Here is a 22898-nt window from a genome sequence, read left to right as displayed (position 1 = left end):
CAGAAGCTCTTCAATTACTTTACAGTGGTGTGTGTAGTGAAAGCAACAGAAATCATCTAAGTGGAAGTATACATTTGTCAAGTGATTTGTTTGCTGACCATTAGAAATGTACCTGCTTCACCCACTGTGTGATCTGACTTTATGGATAATTCACATGCATTTCAGAAATAGCAGGCACAGAAATATGATAAGAACTTCACACAGAGTTCTCCATTTGTCTTAGTAGGCCTTTTATTCTCGATATTACAATTTTCATCTCACAATTCAAACACGTGCAGGTTAAGTTATCTGCCAGTCCTGGTGAGTGTGGGGCCAGGCTTGAGTGTGCCCAACAGTGGACAGGTGCCAGGTTAGCTTCTGCCCTGATAGGGCATTAAGCGGGTGGACGAATGTTTTTTATGTGTTGATAATTGGATGGTGCAAAAGTTAAGTGTGACTGTCCCTCAGCTCCAGGGAACCAATGTCAATGTCAAATTATTTATATAGCATATTTAAAATAACAGGAATGTTGTGGCCAAAGTGCTTTATAATAATAGAATAAAAGAAAACCATCAAATAACATAAATAGAAATAAAATATAAGAACACTAAATAAAATAAATAATAAATAGAAGTGATGTTATATAAACACAATGAGCAAACCATCAGTATTACTGAAGGTCACGGAATGCAAGTGAATAGAAATGAGTCTTTAATCTCATTTTGAACAGTTCGATTGTAGACGACTACTTTATGTGATGAGGTAAAGAGTTCCACAGGTGAGGAGCAGCAGCTGATAAAAGCCCTGTCTGTCCCCCTTAGTTTTACACTTGGTACGAGGGACAACAAGAGACAACTGACAAGAAGATCTAAGCACTCTGGATAGCTGATGTAGAACACACAATTTGGATAAATAGGCAGGAGCAAGCCCATGTAAAGATTTAAAAACTAGCAACAAGATTTTAAAATTAAATCGAAAACTGAGAGGCAGCCAGTGTAAAGAAGCTAATATTGGAGAAATAAAATCAGACTTTCTTGCCCCAACCAGAAAGCGAGCAGCAGCATTCTGGACCAACTGTAACCTGCGTATCAGGGATTTGTTAATCCCAGAATACAGCGAGTTGCAGTAATCAAGGCAAGAAAAAATAAAAGCATGAGTAGCTTTCTCAAGATCCCTAGAAGATAAAAAAGGCTTGATCTTACCTAATAGACGAAGCTGGAAAAAGCAACTCTTGACTACAGAATTAACTTGTTTCTCAAAAGAGAGGTTACTGTCAAAGATCACACCAAGATTACGGACTTGAGGTTTGCAAAAGACAGAGAAAGAGCCGAGAAGTCCAAGACCAATTTGGGCTTTAGCTGATGGACCCACTATAAGCACCTCTCTTTTATTTTGATTCAGATCAAGAAAATTATTAGCCATCCAGGATCTTAGTTCAGAAAGACAGTTGTGGAGTTGATTTATTGCAGAGTTGCAGACGGGAATATAAACCTGAGTATCATCAGCATAGCAGTGAAAAGAAATGTTAAATTTCCTAAAAATAGCTCCAATAAGGTGAAAGTATATAGAGAATAAAATAGGACCCAAAATGGATCCCTGAGGAACACCACATTTAAGAAGAGGAGTAGACGAAAAAGAGGAATTTCAAGTAACTGAAAAGTGTCTACTAGTTAAATATGACCTGAATCAGTTAAGAGCAGCTCCTTTTAGCCCAACAAAATGTTCAAGCCGCATCAGCAATACCTCATGGTCAAACCAGGTTCAATACCCAGCCTAGTTGCTGTGCATTTGGAGTTTACATATTTTACTTAGATAGCTTGGTTTCCTGTTATGTCTCAAATCAGCCCAGTATGAGGAAATGTCAGTATGCGTATGTCTGTGTGCTCTGAAAACTTTGCATCTCATATTGATGCTCTAATAACAAAATTCTGCTCCTTATGACCCTGTACGCAAAAAAAATGGATGGATCAATAGGTATCATACTTTGCTCCTATCATATTATAGTTTTGACTGTGTGAAGACCTTTACAGTAAATCCTCGCTATCCGTGGATTGCATTCCTAAAGATTTGCTTGTCTACTATTATAAAATTGTATCCCATTTCACATCACATGTGGTCTGATCTTTCTTATTTGTGAAGAAGGTCCATCCCACAGGGCAAGGCATAGGATGGGGATGGACATCGATGGGTTTTATTTGTGGCTACAAACAAAAAAAAAATTCTGAGAGATGCGCAGCATCGAAACATGAGATTGACCAATACCAGGTCTGTAATGCCCTTAGATGCCTTTCCTAAGATTTCTTCCATTTTTTTTTCTAAAAGGGTCTTTTTAGGGAGTTTTTTTCTTGTCTTCTTAGAAAGGCGAGACTAGAGGGGTTGGCTGTCAAAATAAAGGACCTCTTACAGCTCATTGTGGAATTCCTTGTGTGATTTTAGGGTCTGCGAAAACTAAATTATTGTTGTTGTTGTTGTCTCGAGCTACATGGGTGCTACACTGAAAGAATCAACATGTGTCTACCCAGCACTGAGAAGTGTTGGTAAGGTGTTGAACGCCGTTCATGATGGGGATAAGGTCTTGTGATCGATCCTAATGAACAAGTAGTTCTCAGTGTTGGTGAAGAGCTTTTTCTGTTCAAGTCCTCACCCTTTGTACACACCACCTGTCGTTAATTCTTATTGGATGGTTTGGTGAGATCCTCAGGTTGGTCCTGCTGTGGTCACTCACAGCCTCTGGCGGAATAAGACGTTCAAACTTGACTATAGAGGAAGCAAAAGCAATAACAAGGTTTCCATAGATGAACCTGTGGAAGGATTGTTACTCAGCTTCGAAGAGCAATAATACAGGGTTTCCCTCTCCAGTCCCCAACCTGAGCGAGCATCCAGACAGAACCTAACCCCATTTTTCCCATACGACCAGTGATTCATTTTGTATCCATGAGGGTTACGTTCCTAAAAATTCTTGAGAGAATCAATTGTATATAAGAATTAGAACTCCCATATCACAGATCCATTATCCTGAGTTTCAATTTGGTCGCTATCTCTATGGAGTATTCAGGTTTTTGCTGTGTATTTGTGTTTTCCTCTTACAATCTCCAAAGACATGTGTGTCAGGTTGATTGGTAATCCAGTAGGTGATCTCTATAATGGACCAGCCCTGTCTATTGCTGTTTCCACTCTTTCCTCCCAGTTCTGCCAGAATAGGTTCCTGCCCATCAAAGGCCTTGAATTAGATTAACCAGTGTTGGGAATATATGTACTGTATGTATGAATGAGCTGCATGCCTCTATTAAAAGTGTGATTTGCATGCAGTATGACATGAGAAGCAGTTCTAAGATCTAAGAACTCACAAGTTCTCCAACATCTCCACAGTGTGTAAGCATCTACATGTTACAAGGTGGCAGCCATACAAAGCAGTGAATAACTCATCTGTTGAGTGCTGATCAACATAAAAATCAAGCAAGTGATGCCTGAGGAAGACTTTTAGAGAGCGGTGAATCTGCACACTCAAGGGAGTACTATTGTATGGCTCTGTATTTTTTTCAATTTCTATTAACATTGCTCGCAGATTCTTCTCTCAGATTCTGTGGTCATCTGCCATTATCGACCTGTCCCCTAAAATACAGAAAAGGGAAAAAAGTCCATTTTCACTTGGCTGAGCACAACGCTCTGATTCTTTCTGCTTTTTGTGAGACATGGAGGTAAGAAGAAAAGGGGCAGATAGGTGAACTTTTCTATCGCAGAAGCAGTGCCTCTGCTGAAGTGGAAAAAAAAAATGGAGGTCAGTTGCGAGTGGTTCAAATCAGCAGCTCAAACTGATTAAGCCTGAGTGCCTTCACATCACCGGCTTGCCCTTCCCTTTCCTCATCTTTCCCAGTTGAGTCGGGTCCCCTGTGTAACTCTGCTTGCTCTCACAGAGCACTGATCACTGAATCTTTCCTACCAGCTTAGCAGGTCAGGTCAGAGCTGAGTGCCTTCCACAGGCTTCAATCAGGGCAGCCATTAAAGCCACCTGGAACAGTAGGCCTTGCACATCACAGTCAGTGTTAGCATGAAGAGGTGGGCATGCATAAAAGTGGACTGTGGCCCTTGTGTGACTGGGTGAGACATCTTTAATCCAATATTCTAGGGTAGCCATTCACCTTCAACCAGGTAGCCACTGGCATCGTAAAACAGGGAGTGTATTTACAATGCCACACCATTTTCACTTGTCTTAATAATGGTTTAAATGATATATGCTTATTTTAAGAATTTAAAAGACCAAAGATGATTCTTTTCTTTTCTTTTCATGAGTCACAAAGGGGCTTTTATGTTTCTTTAAACGGGGAATTTTACTTGCTTATTTTTGTCCAATTCCTATATTATGATGTCTAATCCCACTGTATCACTTTATATTAGGTGTCCCTTATTATGCTGTACTTACCATGTAATTATCTGTATAATTACAGATTAACTAGGTGTTATTACCTTGTATTAACTGTGTAACACAATGTAATGCTATAGTTAAACACTCACTTGTAATTGTTATTCCATAATTTACAAAGTATATACAAACTGTGAAATAACTGAGTACTTTTATAGTTTTACACTGTATTACACAGAAAGTACAAAGTAATAAGACCCAGTTATTTAAACAGGTAATTACATTGTAATTACAGCGTAATTAGGGGCACCAAGTGAATGACTGTGTCAGACTGTTAACTTTAATGAGGCCCCAGGGTCAGCTGAAGCCTGACAATGTTATGACAACAAGCTCTAGTAGCTGCTGTGAGTTAGTAAAGAACAAGCCAAGCCATAGGCGGCTGATCTCACTTACTGTCTAGTTGGTTACAAGGATAAAAAAGTAAAGGAAATTTGAAAATTACACAGTCACTGCCTCAAACAGAACCTGAAGCGAATACAGCACGTTTGAATGGCTTCTGGGTATTTTGAAAGCACATGGCACAAGGCTCTGCTGTTAATAAACTAGAAAAAAATGTCAAATGAACATGGACGCTCCATTGTGGATTTGCACCGTTGATGAACGTACCATATTCAGATTTCTTTGAGAAGAGACAGTGAAACCTGATGAAATTCATCAAAGGATGTTGGCTTGTGCTTATCAGTATGCTGTTTGGATTCCCTTGTTGTGCCACTTTACAGTACCCCAACTCATCATGCACAATGGCATTTGCACTTCCATAGCTGACATCCAAATGTCTACAACACAGACAACGTAATCTGTCTTCTTTGTTGAAGGCATTCGCCATTTTGATGTGTGCTTGTGTGTGTGACGTTGATGGTCACCCAGATCGAGTTTCTTCAGCTACACTTGTTCGCCTCAGTTTAAACCTTTCTACCCATTCATAAACTTTTTCCTGAGTTGTACTGTTTTCACTACTAAGTCAACATAAATATTTGTTGGTTTCACTCCTTCGCTATGCCGCTTTGTTCAAAAGTGGTGCAATCCCACAGTGAACCATCCATATCCATTGGAGCCGATCACTGATGTAATTCCACCTCCACATTGAATGCATCTGTCACTCCTACCGCAGACTCACCACTGCCACACTTCCCTCGTACATATCCTGTACAACTCTTACGTACTTCTCTGCCACTCCCGACTTCCTCATACAATATCTTAGTTCTTCTCGTGGCACCCTGTCATATGCTTTCCCCAGGACCACAAAGACGCAATGCAATTCCTTCTGGCCTTCTCTATACTTCTCCATCAACACCCTCAAAGCAAAGAATGCATCTATGGTGCTATTTCTTAGTATGAAACTAACTATTTACTATTTAAGTAACTATTTAATATAAAGCTTGACTAATTGAGTGAGCGATTAATCTTTACTTCAGTACTGTACAGTGCTTAATTCTCTAAAGTACTTGTTTATGATTGCACAATGTTAAATAAATACAAACTTACCGATTAACATGGCATCATTAGACACATTGTAAATGTAGACTACAGATTATATACCTGTAGGTGCTAAACAAAATAAGGATTTGTGAACTAACTGGTCGAGCTCAGTCACAACAACACAATAACTCACACAAACGTGAAATAAAACATTTTTTGATTGACAGTTCTGTGAACTGGTAAAATGGTTTTTACTGCTTCCATCTCTTTTCACATGTGTTCTCATATAAAGCGAAAAGCACCTGCTGTGATGGCCATGTCTGTCTATCTGACTGTCCATCTGTTTGTCTGCATGAAACAACTTGGCTCCCAGTGCACTGAGTTTGTTGAAATTTGGCACACTTATCTTTAACTGCTGGGAGAGTTCCATTTTCATTGAAAGAGAGTATCTCAAATATAGCATGCTGTAAATTGTTGTGAAAATTCAAACTCTTCCATTGAAAAGAATTTGGCAAATTTTCAAACTTATGTATCTGAAAACTGAGAAACATTCTGTATGACTTTAATTACAGATTAGTCTCTGTTTTTTTTTTTTAATTACCTTGAGAGAAGTTATGTCTGCTTGTACATTTTCTATAATTTCTCCTTTTGCTTGTCCGATTGCCGCTCCTGATGACAAATTGGATTCCTAACACAAGTTAGTCAAATGCCAGAAGAGGCACATGAAAGCCACCTCTCCTGTTGCTTGAGATAAGCTAACTGCAAAAAACAAAAAGTGACTTATCTAGAAATGAATATGAGGACAGGACAGCATTGCGTTGAAAGCATACAATGATCAACTATGTACTCAGAATTTTAGTAAAACTAAAGCCACCTTCAAGGCTGCATTATCTCTACATCATAATAATTCAGTATTTCTTTCACACCATAATTCACTCATCCATTCTGATTCCACTCAGTCCTAATCAGACGTGCTCTCCAGCAAGGTCCAAAGCAGACAGCCATTTTGTCTTTACACTTCATCAGGGATCTTAAGTCTTCATCAGGTGTGACTTCCAAAAATGTTATGTGTTAAAAGGTTGAGCTACAATTAGTCAGAGATCTTTAACAAGGAAAAATCTAAAAAAAGGATGTCAATTGATAGCATTTTGACATCCCTTGAACTGGAATCTGCTGTCTGTGAAAGCTATTCAGTCACCACAAGCGTTTCTGGGCTACAGTTCTAACTACATGATATGATAAAGTACTGTTAAAAACCACATATGTCATGCAGTCTACGAATGCACATAATTGCATTACATTATCACTGTTATTTTTGAATATGACTCATTGTTACAAAAATATTTAATAAAGAAAAATGTGATAAATGCAATGAACTAAATACAAAAACTGAAAAGGTTCCAACTTTCAGTTAACTAAGTCTGTAAGAGTGAGATCCTTTAAATTAATGTTAATGGTTAATTTACCGTAGTTTGTGTTTAGTTTGAACTTGAATATAATGTAGCTTTAATATAAATAATGGAAGATTCTGTTCCACACCTAATAAGGCAAATATAATGAAATGTTCTTAATGTTAGCTTCATGTGACAAATTGATTGCAATGAGACTGAAGTTGGACAGCTAGAAAGAAACACGAACTGTTAGGGCTCATTCATATTTAATGCTCAGAGTGCATAAGTGGGCGCATCATGGCTGACATACGTTCCCAGAGTTCATTTGATGAGTCCTCTGAGCACATCCTTAGAAATTACTGCAACATGTACGCAAGCAAAAAGTTGGGGGGTCACAATGTGTTCAAATTGGAATGTGACATCAGAGTCTGTGTTGATTATAAAGCCGCTTTGAGGATCCTATGGGATCGGTGTGCCAGCTTCGATGTTTGATGAATGGTTTGATGTGGTGAAGCAAAATGCCAACATACAAATGCATTTGTGGTGCTTTTATATAGTGTCGCATACTCCCCATCGTAATGATATTTTAAAAATCTCATATACAATCATCTGTGCCGTCTTTTTTTTTTTTGCACCTTCACAACCGCAACAGAATGTACAGCACTGTATTTGAGCCACAGAGAAAAAAAACAAGGACACAGTGAAAAGGTATATTTTGTGCTTTAATCTCAAAATGTCCAGTTTAATCTCGTAGTTTACTTTATCATTAAAGTAGACCGCCGGAAACGTCATCTTAAAACCGACCCAGTTGTTAATCACTACAAGCTTTTGGGGCTTCCTCCTGAACTGACAGCAGCGGCAAGCAGCAATCGCCACACAGAACACATTAAATTTATGATATTACAACTCTTTGCAATTTAGAATCTTTAGTTTTATGCTTGATATCGCTTTCATGATGAAATGCATTCAAGTATGTATATTAGATTTTACAGATAAATCGTTAATTTTGTTTACTTAATGAACACTATTAATAATTACACGCATGGGGGTGACACGGTGGCGGAGGGGTATTGCTGCTGTCTCGTAGGGACTCACGTCACTGGTGTTCCCTGCCCGGAGTTTACATGTTTTCCTGCTGGGTTTCCACAGTGTGCTCTGGTTTCCTTCCAAAGATATGCAGATTTGGGGATTTGGTGACACTAAAATGACGCTAGTGTATGTGAGTGCTTGGGTTCACCTTGCGATGAGCTGAGGCCACGTCTAGGGAATGTTTCTGCCTCGTGCCCAATGCTAGCTGGAATTGGTGCATCCCTGGATTGATGGATTTAATCATTAAACATCCTATTCAGAGACAAGGTGTCCATGGAATTTAATGGATGTTTCAGGCAATTCACAACACAGCGAAGCCGAACATTTTCTGATATCTCGCACTGCCATCTGGTGGAATCTTCCAGATTTACGTAAAGTATGCATGCAAGTATGAACAGTTAAACGCTTATGTAGCAGTAGCGTCCGCTGGAGTATGCGTCGCGTTGCATGAAGTATAAACCTGCCCTTTGTCAGATACACATTGAGGGCATATAGTTTTCTGACCATTATGCACGTAGGTCAAATGTAGGTCCTAGTGTAGGTGATAACAGATAGAAAACATAAGAAATGCAACTTATATACATGCTATAAACAAGAAGTTTCCCTTTTATTGTGTATTGTCAACCTTTTTCCTTATTTTTACATTAAATGTCTGCTTTGAATCTTGAATCTTTATAGCAAAGACACTTGGATGATGGAGCTGTTTTTATACAACGAATCCTACTACTGCTCGAATGCCTTTCTGGTAGCTCCATTTGAAGTATTTTGAACTACTTGGCTGCGGTGGGCTGGCGCCCTGCCTGGGGTTTGTTTCCTGCCTTGCGCCCTGTGTTGGCTGGGATTGGCTCCAGCAGACCCCTGTGATCCTGTAGTTAGGATATAACGGGTTGGATAATGGATGGATGGCTGAATGGACTGTTTGGAAACCCTCGACAAACGCAGTTTACCAAGTCATCAAACACATCTGAATGTTAAGCTACGTCCTCATTTTCTTGATCCAGTTCAGGGTCCCAAAGGCTGCAGCACACCAAGCCTGCAGATCATCTGTCAGTCCATCAGTAGTCTCACCTTGCCTTACAGGACCACAGGCAACTGGAGCTTATTGTGTCAAGCAGGAGCCAAACTTGGGCCAGGATATCACAGAGCACACTCTCTTATACAGAAACAGTTTAGTGTGGCCACCTAACCAAACTCATACATCTTTGGGAAGTACCTAGAGATGGAGCACCAGGCCATAAAAGAAGATGGATTTATTTTGAAGTGCAATAGCCTGAAAATTATTTTTTGATAGCGCTGACTGTAATGGGAGCTATATAAAAATGATTGAATTATTAATTCATTACTTTTCAATTTTGATGCTGTAGGGCATTTATTTAAAAAGAAGACACTGAAAAGAAGCCAACAGAGTGTGAAATCAGCGCTCAGCACTGGCACCGCTTTGTACAGTACTGGAACAATGTTTGCCATCAAGAGTTGTGTCTCTCCTCGAACGCTCGCTGAGTGTTTGCTCAGACTTGCGTGGCAGCTAAGCTCATTAAAGTCTATTACATGGAACAAACGATCCGTGCACGCCGAGTGTTTTGGGTGTGCGCAAGATACTGAGCAATTGTGTGTGCGGGTGGAGGGAGGGAGTCAGGGGGCTTGAATTAAAATCAAAATTATTAAGATGATCTCGTTCAGTTTTTAATTATTTTCATTTCCAGATTCATTTGCATTTTTTGTGGAATAAATTATCCTCCTCCTTCAATTCCCCATTGCAGTAACAAATTAGTCAGATTTTGATTATTTTCTCGGAGATTCTTATATTCTCTTCTCTCCCCTCCCTGCTGTGCCAGGTCTTCCACTCTCCTGTGATTATTGCTACACCACTACGTGTAATTATTCTGATTATTGCCAAGGGCTAATTATAAAGAGAAATAGAAGTTTCTTCAAGTGCTTATACAAATAGTAACACTTCCCATTATTGATAATGATTCTAAATGTTAAAAATAAAAAAATACATATTCACTACTGGTCAAAGGTTTTAGAACACTTCAATTTTTCAAGTATTTCATCATATTTAATCAGCTGAAATGTAATGCATGACCTAAGATAGTGAATAGGTAAGCAGTAAACTGTCAAAGGTTTAAATTGAAAGTTTAGGTTAACAAAAAATGAAAACAAGGAAAGATCAGGACATTACAAAGAGGGCCTTCTTCAGGAAACAAATAACAGGTTACAATGTGCTGATGTTCTGCAGCAATTAAATTAAATTAAGCCTGGCAAGTTGAAGCAAACAATTTGCACAGGTGTCCCAACTTCTGTTGATTACTTCAAAACCCTCTGCCCATCCATCTTAAAGCAGAGTTGAAACAGACTGTGTTATCACACAAGACTTTAATTTAAAGGCCTTTCATTTAGGGAAATTGCCAAAAAAAAAATCAGTGAGTACAGTGGTGTCCTACACAATCCAAAGGCAATTAGAAACTGGAAGAAACTCTGATAGGAAGATATGGTAGGCCCAGAGTCACAACCCAGTTAGAAGACATGTTTCTGAGGGTCACCACGTTGCATGATGGGCGCAGCTCAGCACAACAGCGTCAAGCACAATTTAACATTGGTCGGAAAAAGCAAGTCTCCGTTTCCTCTGTGAAGAGGAGACTTTGTGCTGCAGGTTTTGAACAGCGAGTGACAGTAAGAACGCCATTCCTTAAAGGACAAAATAGGGCCTTGAAATTCTGGCTGTGGACCACTACTGCAGTGTATATATACTGTATATTGTAATAGACAGCTGGGATTCTTACTGGGCCAGGAACGCCTCCATAACGGATTGACCGGGGAAAGCAGCTTACATGGGGCAATACCTCCCCCAAGGCAACAGAGGCTTGCTACAGTGCCATAGCACCAGTGTATTTCATAGTACCAGAGTAAGATTTCAGTTTTCAGCCATTAACTGGAGTACTAACAGCATGCCCTGGTTACTAACAGGTTATTTCACACACTGGTAACATGGACTGTGGTTGGCAAAGTGGATACTTAATAATAACCAGTGAGGTGAGTGTGAGTTGTTCTTTTGTAACATATTTCGCTTGTCTTACTGTCTCTGCCATGGTTACTGGGAAGGGATATGTGTAGGATTAAAGAGGACTGAAGTTGTAAAGGAACACATTCCAGAGGAATACATTGCCCTGTTGGATACACTTTTACCGCTGTAAGACTACCGTAAAATTGCACCGCTACATCCCTATGCACTATGCATCCTAACATAGCGAAGTGGCTAATAAACAGCTCCGTATAGCAATGATATAAATTCCAGTACCAATATTGTGAGTGACAGGATTCATAACAAGGAGTAAATAAAAAAATAAATGCAATTTGAAAATTATCTAGTAACTGCTACAGATAAAAGCTGATAAAATATAACATATTCCTGATGCATTATGGGTATTTTCAACATATATAGCGCAGCGATCTGCCATAAATCTAGTTGAAGTCAAGCTCTGAGCCCTTTCTTATTTGCAATGTTGATGGACAAGTTGACAGATGGAATTAGATAGAAGTCCACGTGGACTGTGATGTTTGCTGATGACATTATGATCTGTAGCAAGAGTAGGGAGCAGGTTGAGGAGACCCTGGAGAGGTGGAGAAATGCTCTGGAGAGGAGAGGAATGATGGTCAGTAGAAACAAGACAGAATACATGTGTGTAAATGAGAGGGAGGTCAGTGGAATGGTGAGGATGCAGGGAGTAGAATTGGCAATGGTGGATGAGTTTAAATACTTGGGCTCAACAGTACAGAGCAATGGAGATTGTGGAAGAGAACTGAAAAAGAGAGTTCAGACAGAGTGGAATGGATGGAGAAGAGTGTCAGGAGTGATTTGTGACAAATGAGTATCAGCAAGAGTGAAAGGGAAGGTCTACAGGAGGGTAGTGAGACCAGATATGTTATATGGGTTGAAGACGTGGCACTGACCAGAAAGCAGGAGACAGAGCTGGAGGTAGCAGAGTTAAAGATGATAAGATTTGCATTGAGTATGACGAGGATGGATAGGATTAGAAATGAGGACATTAGAGGGTCAGCTCAAGTTGGACGTTTTGGAGACAAAGTCAGAGAGGCGAGATTACGTTGGTTTGGACATGTGCAGAGGAGAGGTGATGGGTACATTGGGAGAAGGATGCTAAGGATAGAGCTGCCAGGCAAGAGGAAAAGTGGAAGGTCTAAGAGACAGTTTATGGATTTGGTGAGAGAGGACATGCCGCTGATGGGTGTAACAGAACAAGATGGAGAGGACAGGAAGATATGGAAAAAGATGATCCGCTGTGGCAACCCCTAATGGGAGCAGCCAAAAGAAGAAGAATATTAAATAGCTTCTTTTACAACCAACACTATAAGACAATTTGCAGTTTGATGCAATAGTTTGAATTGTTTATTGTGCTTGTTAGTGTTATGAAGTAATTCTGGTTTAATTTCTGCTGTCTCCTGGTTTCAGATTTCGCATCCTGGCTGGTGTCTGTGTAAAGTCTGTATGTTCTCCCCATGTCCAAATTTTTTTTTTTCTTTTGACCAAGACATGCAGGTTAGGTTAGCTGATGACAGCATATGTGAGTGTGCCCTGAGAGAGAATTGCACCGTATTAAGTTTCAGCAGTTCTTCAAAGTGGAACCTACATTCAATAGATAAATGAACAATTACTATAAATGACAACAATTCAATCAGTCAGTATGCCAGTTTTCTGTCTAAGGTTCCTTTTACAAAAAAACAGTTGTAATGAAATATCCAGCATTGCTACTGAAAATGAATCAGGTAATCATTTGAGCTGGTTCCTGCCTGATGCCCAGTACTACAAAGTAGTAGAGCTTATCACTGGAGCCATACACCCATCAACACTAGGAGTTTGTGACAAAACATATCTGAAGAATACATCACAAACAAACTGTGTGCCCCCCTTACCTTCCTGCAAGTGATACTGTAGCATTCAGTTCCAGCACAGCAAACTCTCAAGTAATTTCTACACCTGCCATCTAACTGTTAAAACCCATCCAGTCTTCTGCTTAACCATTGACCAACACTCAATTACATGATCGCCTGTACTACATTCAGATTGCACTCCCAACTGCCATTTTGCAGGTCAGTCACCTGTATTGTCTGCTGGACACATCTTCTGTTTGGTACATGCTATTTGTTTATAACAATTAGATATATTTTTAACATGAATTATTATGTATTTCTGAATATTTATTATTTTTTGTAATTGTTTAACATTTTATATTGTTGTGTTATGTACTGTATAGTGTTACTAGCAGAAAATGATGCCACACCCAATACATTATTAAAACAAAACCAAAGAGATTTATTTTGTTCCACTACACTGATGAATAAGGCTTATTAAAAGTTAATAATGCTCATGCAGAACAAACCAAAGTCTTCTTTTTGATGTGAAGTCTCACTTTCTGTTGTTTCTTTGTGTGGATTCAGGTCAACTGGATAAGGTGTGGGCAGAGGTCTTCCTTTTATAGATCCCCCTTTAATCGGATGGTCCTAGCTCATTCCCTTGTGGATTCTGGCTGGATGTCATATCGACCTCGTGAGCTGTGGTCATGTGGTCACTGACTTCTGGATCATTCTCATGAGAAAAAAGCAAACACACTTTGAGTCATCTAGAGTTATGTATACTGACAAACTGCAAGAATGGTCTCTTCATATTTAGTGTTTCTGCAACAGTGGTACTAACAAAAAATAGATCTTTTTAGTAGTAGTAGTAATAATAGTAGTAGTAGTAGTAGTATATGGATAAAGTACAGTGACTTGCTTATTTGCATGTCCAACCAACATGTAGCATGACAATACTTTCTAGCTCCATGATAAGCAAGAATGAGTTAATATTGTTTATAACATTCGCCCTATAAGCGACACAACTACATACAGTATATGCTTCTCTTCTCATGGTGGCCAGAATATTCTAGTCTTGTAACTGTTATTTTATTTTCTTAACTAACTCTAACTGTCTTGGACTGATTGTTAACCCAGTGATTAGTTCTTCAGCTTCTCAGCTCCAGAGATCTGCAGATAAGGTCAAGTTCAATCACTTCCTATGTTAGATAGATAGATAGATAGATAGATAGATAGATAGATAGATAGATAGATAGATAGATAGATAGATAGATAGATAGATAGATAGATAGATAGATAGATAGATAGATAGATAGATAGATAGATAGATAGATAGATAGATAGATAGATAGATAGATAGATAGATAGATAGATAGATAGATAGATAGATAGATAGATAGATATGAAAAGCACTATATAATAGATAGATGGACAATGAAAGGAACTATAACATTCTTAAGTCCGTTTAACTTAATTCAAGTTCATTGGAGGCAAAACTTATCCTGGTAGTCCTGGGCACAAGGTAGTAACCAACACTGGAGAAGGTGGCAGTCCATTGCTGGATCCACTTATGCACTCACCACATGGGATCAATTTAACCTTCACATGTCTAAATGCATTTAGGAGAAAACCAGCAAACTGGTAAAAAAAAAAAAACACACTGACAAGAAAAGAACACGCATTCCCACAGAGACAACAACAAGGCACACTATATGAACCAAGTTGGCAAATAAATCTGTTAGACAGCAGCACTAATCACAGTGCCATCCTGGAAATATGGACAAATGCATGAATAAAAAATCATTAAGCCAATTAAATCAACAAATAATAAGTCCAGATCAAAAAACAGAACAGAGAAATTGCAGCTGAAGATTTTATTTTCATCATTGAGTGGAGATAATGGGTGAATATTGCTGGGTAATCAAAAATGCCTTTGAACAAGTACATCTCCCATTTCACGGGGCATTTTATTCTCACTAACATGAATTGTGAATTGAAACTGATTTTTCGTGTGTAGCTGAAATGGATTTACTGCACATCTTTATCCCCACCCGCTGCCCTTCTCTCAGCACTGATCGCTAGACAGCAACAGCGGGAGCCCCCGCAGCAGTCACATCCATGCATTATCAAGTGAAAATCTGATGAGGGTCTGCCAGCACTTCATTTGAATGGATTAGCATGCACTTTTAAAAACCCTTTACAAAACCAGCTGTGGATCACTTTCTAAACACCATCATAATTCTTTGTAATCTCTGTGAAACCCTGCATGACATGCAAATAAGCATCCTTTACATGGAAGCCTCTGAGACTGCTGCGACAGACTGGCTCTGACTGCTCGCTCTAATGCACCGAGTGGCTCTTTAAGGTGCACGCGGACACTTGGCAGGAGACGCATTCATTTCTGAGGCTATATTAAAGTAATGGCTACCTAACATTTCTGCAATTCTTTACAAATGCTAAAGCATTACAATTTGCTTCTGTTACAAAGTAAAGCTGTTGTTATTAGGACACATGGGATATTTAATGAAAAGGTCTGCAAAAATAAATAAATTTGACAAATTTTAAATAATTGCACAAACGGTTAGGCCAAAGGGACAAGTTGTGACGTATGCAAGCAAGTAGGTTGATGCAGTGGGCAGCCCTACTGATTAATACAAGAAATGTCCTGGATTTGAGTCCTATGCATGAATATTGTTAGTGTGGAGTATCTGTGGTCTACCTCTGCCCTGGTTTGCTTCCACTTCTCAAACATGTGCAGTTTAGGTTTACTGGTGACTCTACAATTGCCCTGTGCATGTGTATGAGAGAGTAGGTCCTCAATTGACCATTCCATATTTATATATTTATATATTTTTATATATATTTTATATATTTTATTCTATATATTTATCTTTATTGTTATTTTTTATATATTTTATTCTATCTATCTATCTATCTATCTATCTATCTATCTATCTATAAAATATTTACAATAAAGTAGTATAATCAATGTGGTGGGTTGGCACCCTGCCCAGGATTGGTTCCTGCCTTGTGCCCTGTGTTGGCTGGGATTGGCTCCAGCAGACCCCCGTGACCCTGTGTTCGGATTCAGCGGTATAGAAAATGGATGGATGGATAGTATAATCAAGTAACACCAAGTCATTTTCAAAATGACCTCTCTTCCTGTTCAACCCTTCCTTACTTTTGAAGTCTCTCCATCCTGTTGACATTTATGTCATCTCTTCTTTCCCTTCAGATGCGGTGGCCATGTTCTCCCAGCAGCCTCAGGACTTGGTGGTGGTGGCTGGTCAGCCTGTAACTCTGCCCTGCTCCATTCCAGGATATCATGGTATTGTGCTCTGGATTAAAGATGGACTTGCCCTAGGTGTTGGCAGAGATCTTTCAGGTAAGCATTCCCAAAAGTCAAACTGTTAGGCTGAGCATTTCTTTTAAAATAAGCTATGACCCATTACCCCAGCAGAATGGATACGTGAGGTGAGATAAGAGCCATCTTTCCAGACATAAGTGTTACTAGCCCTATGATAATTTCTCAGTGAGTGCTACAGGAACACTCTGTTTGCCCAGAACTAATCGACTGTAATGATGAGACTCATCACAGGTCAATAGCACTAAGGAGAGATGGCTTAAGGTTAATATTAGCATTAGAAATCAATCTTGACTCTTAATCCCAAACTATGAAAAAGGAGAGGAAAGATATGCTTAAAGAAGCATAATAATAAAAGAAAATAATAAAAAGGGATAAGTGATGGAATAAACGCATTGGGAATTAGCTTTTTCTCATCGACTAAAAAAGATAAAGATTTGCAATTTCTGTGTGAGCTGAGATTGTTTTCATAAATCTGCTGTTCACACTGAATTCTGTCGGTTTTAGATGAACGTGTAGATAAGCACTTGTTATCTGCATTTCCCTTTGCCTAAGTTAACTTTTTTCATTGCAGTGCTGGTGGTCACAAAAGGGTGAGAACGCTCTACCCTTATGCAGCCTTAAAAATCAAAAATATTTATATAGTGACATTGTTGCTTCATATGTGTAAACTGATTGGCTTGTTGTTTACTACATAAAGGAACTATATACAATACAATACAATACAATACAATTTATTTGTTGTATAGCCCAAAATCACACAAGGAGTGCCACAATGGGCTTTAACAGGCCCTGCCTTTTGACAGCCCCCAGCCTTGACTCTCTAAGAAGAAAAGGAAAAACTCCCAAAAAAAACCTTTTAGGGGAAACAAATGGAAGAAACCTTGGGAAAGGCAGTTCAAAAAGAGACCCATTTCTAGGTAGGTTGGGCGTGCAGTGGGTGTCAAAAAAGGGGGTAAATACAATACAATACACAGAACAGAGCACAAGTAATCCTCAATACAATATAATAATGCATTAGAGATACAGAGCAGAATACAGTATTATATGAAGTCATATGGCTCAGACCAGTACCTGACGGATTGTGACTTCAAGCGAGTCAACGTTCCTGAGCTGTATTGGTAAAGTTTATTGTCTGATATAATTGCATTATGGCTCTGTACCTGTAAATCTCTTTGGGATACTGTTCTGCATTGTAATATCATGTAAAATGCTTTGCTTTACACACTGACCCTAAATGTTAGGTTCTTTGCTCTGTATGAGTGTATGCTCCCAAACTGTAATAAAATAGAGTGCTTTCATCTGGACTGGACTTGAGAATTGTCAGCCATAGCAGGCACACAATGCAGTCGGGGACTTCAACCACAGGTAAATCTTTACATATAGTGCTGTTTCACCCAAGATTACACTCTGCACTGACTATTAAATCTGTAAGTTTGTGTTTCTGATTTTCCAGACTAAAGGACTACAGGCCATAAAGTGTCCAGTAAGGAGTTGGTCTTTCAGCCACTAAAAACTATTGCACAGATGCTGCCATTTCACCCAAGACTACACTACGTACAGACTCTATTGAAGCCATCTCCTCTCGCGTCTACTTACCTGGAATTAGTAATGACAGACAGATTAACACCAAAGGCAAACTGTTTTTCTATTCATTGTAAGCTACAATAAGTGCAAACACAAGTACTACATAAAGTATACAGCTGCCCTGGACTCTTGTGGCTGCAGCGGTTTTAAGATGAACATTTTTCTCTGTCCACAGGGCTCATTTCTTAGTTGCAGAGCCTCTCCGTAGGCTGACTCACAGCAGGCTTAAGTCATTTATAGATAGAAAAGAAGAAGACCCTCTCATTGGGTGATTGTCTGGTTTCTAGTTTCTATTTAAAAAAGTAAAGCGTATGCTCACTCTTTGAGTGTTGACACATGTCTCATTATTATCCATCCATCCGTCCATTATCCAACCTGCTACATCCTAACTACAGGGTCACGTGGGTCTGCTGGAGCAAATCCCAGCCAAAACAAGGCCCAAGGCAGGAAACAAACCCCGGGCAGGGCGTCAGCTCACCGCAGGGCACACACACACACACACATCAAGCACACACTGGGGACAATTTAGGATCGCCAATGCACCTAACCTGCATGTCTTTGGACTGTGGGAGGAAACCGGAGCACCCGGAGGAAACCCACACAGACACAGGGAGAACATGCAAACTCTACGCACTACCACTGCACCACCGTGCCGCCGATTATTATCCTTATTCTAAATAAAAATTTAAACACTCAGTAAATAATTTGCGAGTTAAAAGAATATTCCATTTGAATAAATCTTTGTTAAAGAAGAAAACAAACAATCGTTAAACCGTAAATAAATCAAACCAGGATTCTGGTACTAATTCATATTGTGTTTATGTGTGCTTTAATTACCTGTTTATTCACAAAAACCTGGTTTCACAAATGCCATGTATACTGTCCCCTTATTCTGGTTATTGGTCTCTGAGATGCCAGTTTAACAGACATAGACGTGTTCTTCATGAGTTACCTGTTTATTGGCCATGTAAGTCAGGATTTTGTACTCTGCGAATGTAAATTGCACTCTGCCAGTTAGCTTAGCGTTAGCTTTGCACTCCCTTTCAGCAGCCACAGGTGGAAGCATCCGCAAGATATATTTACTAGTTTGATAATCCTAAAACATCATGTGCAGCCATGAGCAGATATTAAAGGGGGGACAGTGGGGGCCTGACCGCCATCAACAGATCCACACCGCTAGTAAGAGGTCTCCAGACAAATTTAAATTTTACGCAGCATGTCTGTACCGTACTTTAAAATGTTCAGAAAGTGTAATGCAGTGTGCTGCTTTAAAGTGTCATCACAAAGGCACAGTCATTGCGATTGTCTTGTTTCATATTGTAGCGGTCCATTTCTGTGGCTGCCGGTGCCAAGTGCCAATGGATCATTGCACCTTTCCATTACTCCTTTACTGTAGGTAGTGTGGTTGTTTGCCATTGCTGCCCTTTTTGGAATTCTTTTTGCAGTTTTCCCATTTTTATCGGCACTGAAGATGCTTATTTGTGTGATGGAATGCCAGGTCATACTATGTCTAACTCATCCTCCGGCAATGTAATTTTTTTCAGCATACTGTATGAAGGCACAATTTTTTGGCATACAACAACATTTACACAAGCTGGCTCTGGTATTAGGATTTAGTAGCAGATCCTGGCCAGTGAAATGTGCTGTTTTTCATACAAAAGAAGAAAAAGTAACACAAAGGTAACACACAGCTCAGGGCCATCTTAACAGCATCATAGGCCCCCTGCCAAAGTTGTGCACTGGGGGGCCCCTGTTTTGATAACAAAACAGAAATGTGCATAGACATCAATAATACTGTGAGCCCCTGTGCTCCTGGGGCCCCCGGCCAGCGCCCATTATACCCATAGGATGAGACGGCCCTGAGTCGTGCTATTTGTAATGCATAACTATATACTTAGTTACCTTTTCTATGAGTGATGAGTAACACACCTAACTTTAAAAAGTGACGTTTCCCCAGCACTGCTCATAGGTATCCTTTGTACTGAATGAATTAGTCTGGAGAATATTATATTCTTTACTTTTACTCCATAGTTTTCTCTTTTGATTGCTTAATATTTTCAGTTATTGAATTATATTACACAAAACCTATTGAATTTCTCTGGGACAATAAACTTCACGTCTACCCTGACCCTGAACATGAACATGTTCGTGAGGGTACATACATTGTGTGTAATTCAGGTTTACCAAAATGAATACCGCTGAAGTAGTTAATGTTGAGGGTGTGCTCACACATTTGTTTCATTATTGGTAATCCATAATGGTTGAGGAGGGGGCTGCTGATTTAGAGGTCAGGCCTACTGAGTCTCCACTGTGTACGCTGAGTGCCTGAAGCCCTCTGTATGCATACTTGTTTATGTCTATGTGTTTACTACCACTCTGTTTCATTTCAATGGAGATATCTGATAAAAAAACAAGAAACACCTGTGTAAAGTATCCTAACTGGGTGTTAGGGCAGCTGGATTCTACAATGGCCTGGTGTCCAAGTGTCGTGAGCTAGCATCACTTGTCTAATCAAGTGGACGTGTGTTAGCATGAAAACATCCCATACGTAAGTGTGTATAATCACACATGAGTGAGCACTGCGTGAGCAATGGCTCCAGATCATTTCTCTGCAGAAGGGTTTCCCAACTGGTGGTGCAAGATGGCATTTCATGAGGGAGCACCATGTCACAATGAGGTGTGTAGTCCAATTTTATTGTGGTGCAATCTACAGTATGTCTTGCAGTGTCTTGTCATTTGTAAGTCATATATTGCACACACAATAATCACCTGTGAGTGAGCTGCTGAAATGCACATTCTCAAGGGTTCTTTGCTCTGAGCCGAGCGTTCATAAAGGCGAATAACATCTTTTAAGAAATGGAACTTGGACCTTGCAATAAACCGTAGAGAAGGGAGAGGTCTAATATTGATTTCTGTGCAAGCCCTGATCATGAAACGTCACTAATTTTGAAGATTAATCAACATTTTGCCCTTTGATGAGAGGAGCTGAATTGTATGGAACACCTGCTGTTTATACTCAGCCCATCTCTCCTGCTAGCAGTCGTGGGCAGCAATTTTATCAGTTTTTGAACTGCAGTACAAATGTTATTGGGGGATAAAGTTCATCGACTGTGTTTCATTGCTTAGTGCTGCATTGGAACCTTTTGCTTGACAGGGTTCTCCAACCCCACAAACTTCTCAATAGTCAATCATGTGTCATGTCCTTGTGGCGCTTGTTGCTTTGCAGGATAGATTATTGAGATTTATTAAGGTAAATTGCTCAAATTATATTTACACTACGGGGTTGCTATCTGCTCGCTTTGCTCGACAACCCCTCAGCCTGCACTACGCGCCAGCCACTTCGCGTCTCAGTTGCTTGTGTTGTGAAGAGGGGGGCTGAACGCATCCCAAGGAGACGCGGTCACCCCTCCGATACCCCCTCTTAAACGGTGAAACAATGGGAAACAAATACAGTTTTTATTTTTACCTCTGACTTTGCTCAATCGGCTGCTGGCTTGCTGCTGCTGCCGTGCCGTGTGATCTACATCTCGCATGGCACTTCAAACATTTAAAAGCCTGTACAGCAGCTGTCCTACTCTTAGTCTTTTATTTCTGGCCCCGGGAATGGTTAAATCTCTTGGCACAAATTCTTGTCTCGTGGGACGTGAGTTCTTGATATTTTTTAGTTTATAATTTAAAAACAGAATAAGAATCTGAAAATCTAACAACATCACATTAAAGATTGATACATTCTGAAAAGAATGATAACAAACATATATATGTAGGTTTTAAAATAAGCCCGATTTAAAGTGTGACAGGCGGCACGGTGGCACAGTGGTAGCGCTGCTGCCTCGCAGTTAGGAGACCCGGGTTCGCTTCCCGGGTCCTCTCTGCGTGGAGTTTGCATGTTCTCCCCGTGTCTGCGTGGGTTTCCTCCGGGCGCTCCGGTTTCCTCCCACAATCCAAAGACGTGCAGGTTAGGTGGATTGGCGATTCTAAATTGGCCCTAGTGTGTGCTTGGTGTTTGTGTGTGTCCTGCGGTGGGTTGGCACCCTGCCCAGGATTGGTTCCTGCCTTGTGCCCTGTGTTGGCTGGGATTGGCTCCAGCAGCCCCCGTGACCCTGTATTCAGATTCAGCGGGTTAGAAAATGGATGGATGGATGGATTAAAGTGTGACAAAAAAGTCAAATAAAATCGTTGCACTTTTATGCTTATGATTTTTTATATCCAGTGGTACCTTGGTATACGTCCACTTTAGAATAAGTCCAACATGGTATACGTCCTGTTTCGACGTGAAAAATTTTGCTTGGTATACGATATTTGTTTGAAATACGACTTGTGTGCTAGAACACCGTGCGCTACCCTTGTTTACCTCTCTCGAGACAAAGCCATGACTGCCCACGAGCGTCAGTATGCTAGCTGCTAGCATTCAGTGTTTAACCCGTGTACTACCCTTGTTTTCCTCTGTCGAGGCAAAGCCACAACCTCCCACAAGTGTCAGTACGCGCTATAACTCTCTGTGAATTTTCACGTGATTGTGTGTTTTTTCGCGTAAATTTGAATTGATTGTTGGAAAGTATGAAGGTGGCATGCGTATCCGGGACTTGGCTGCTGCATACCGTATGCCGAGAATGACGGTATCTACAATTGTGAAAAACAAAGACGTTATTAAAAAGTAAAGTGAGGTTAAATTTTCAGTTATTTCATCTAATTGCTTTTGTATTTATGTATTTTAGTATTAAGCAGTGTTTAAATTATTTTATACAACCCCATCAATGTATAATATGCCAATAACAATAGG

The 22898-nt window shown here is 39.8% G+C and overlaps 1 protein-coding gene across 6 annotated transcripts in view; it reads left to right on the top strand.

Annotated features, from left to right (window-relative positions):
- The window catches only part of kirrel3b (kirre like nephrin family adhesion molecule 3b), a 1066676-nt gene that overhangs the window by 579698 nt on the left and 464080 nt on the right, over positions 1–22898 (top strand). For all 6 annotated transcript variants that reach the window (XM_039764053.1, XM_039764052.1, XM_039764050.1 and 3 more), the window contains exon 2: positions 16403–16552. In XM_039764053.1, coding sequence (XP_039619987.1) covers positions 16403–16552 — 150 coding nt within the window. The remainder of the gene's footprint in view (positions 1–16402; positions 16553–22898) is intronic.

Source organism: Polypterus senegalus, chromosome 9 (genome assembly GCF_016835505.1).
Source record: "Polypterus senegalus isolate Bchr_013 chromosome 9, ASM1683550v1, whole genome shotgun sequence".
In the NCBI taxonomy this organism is placed as follows: Eukaryota; Metazoa; Chordata; class Cladistia; order Polypteriformes; family Polypteridae; genus Polypterus; species Polypterus senegalus.
The sequence above is the reverse complement of the archived record's forward strand: the minus strand, read 5'-3'. Positions and strand labels throughout refer to the sequence as shown.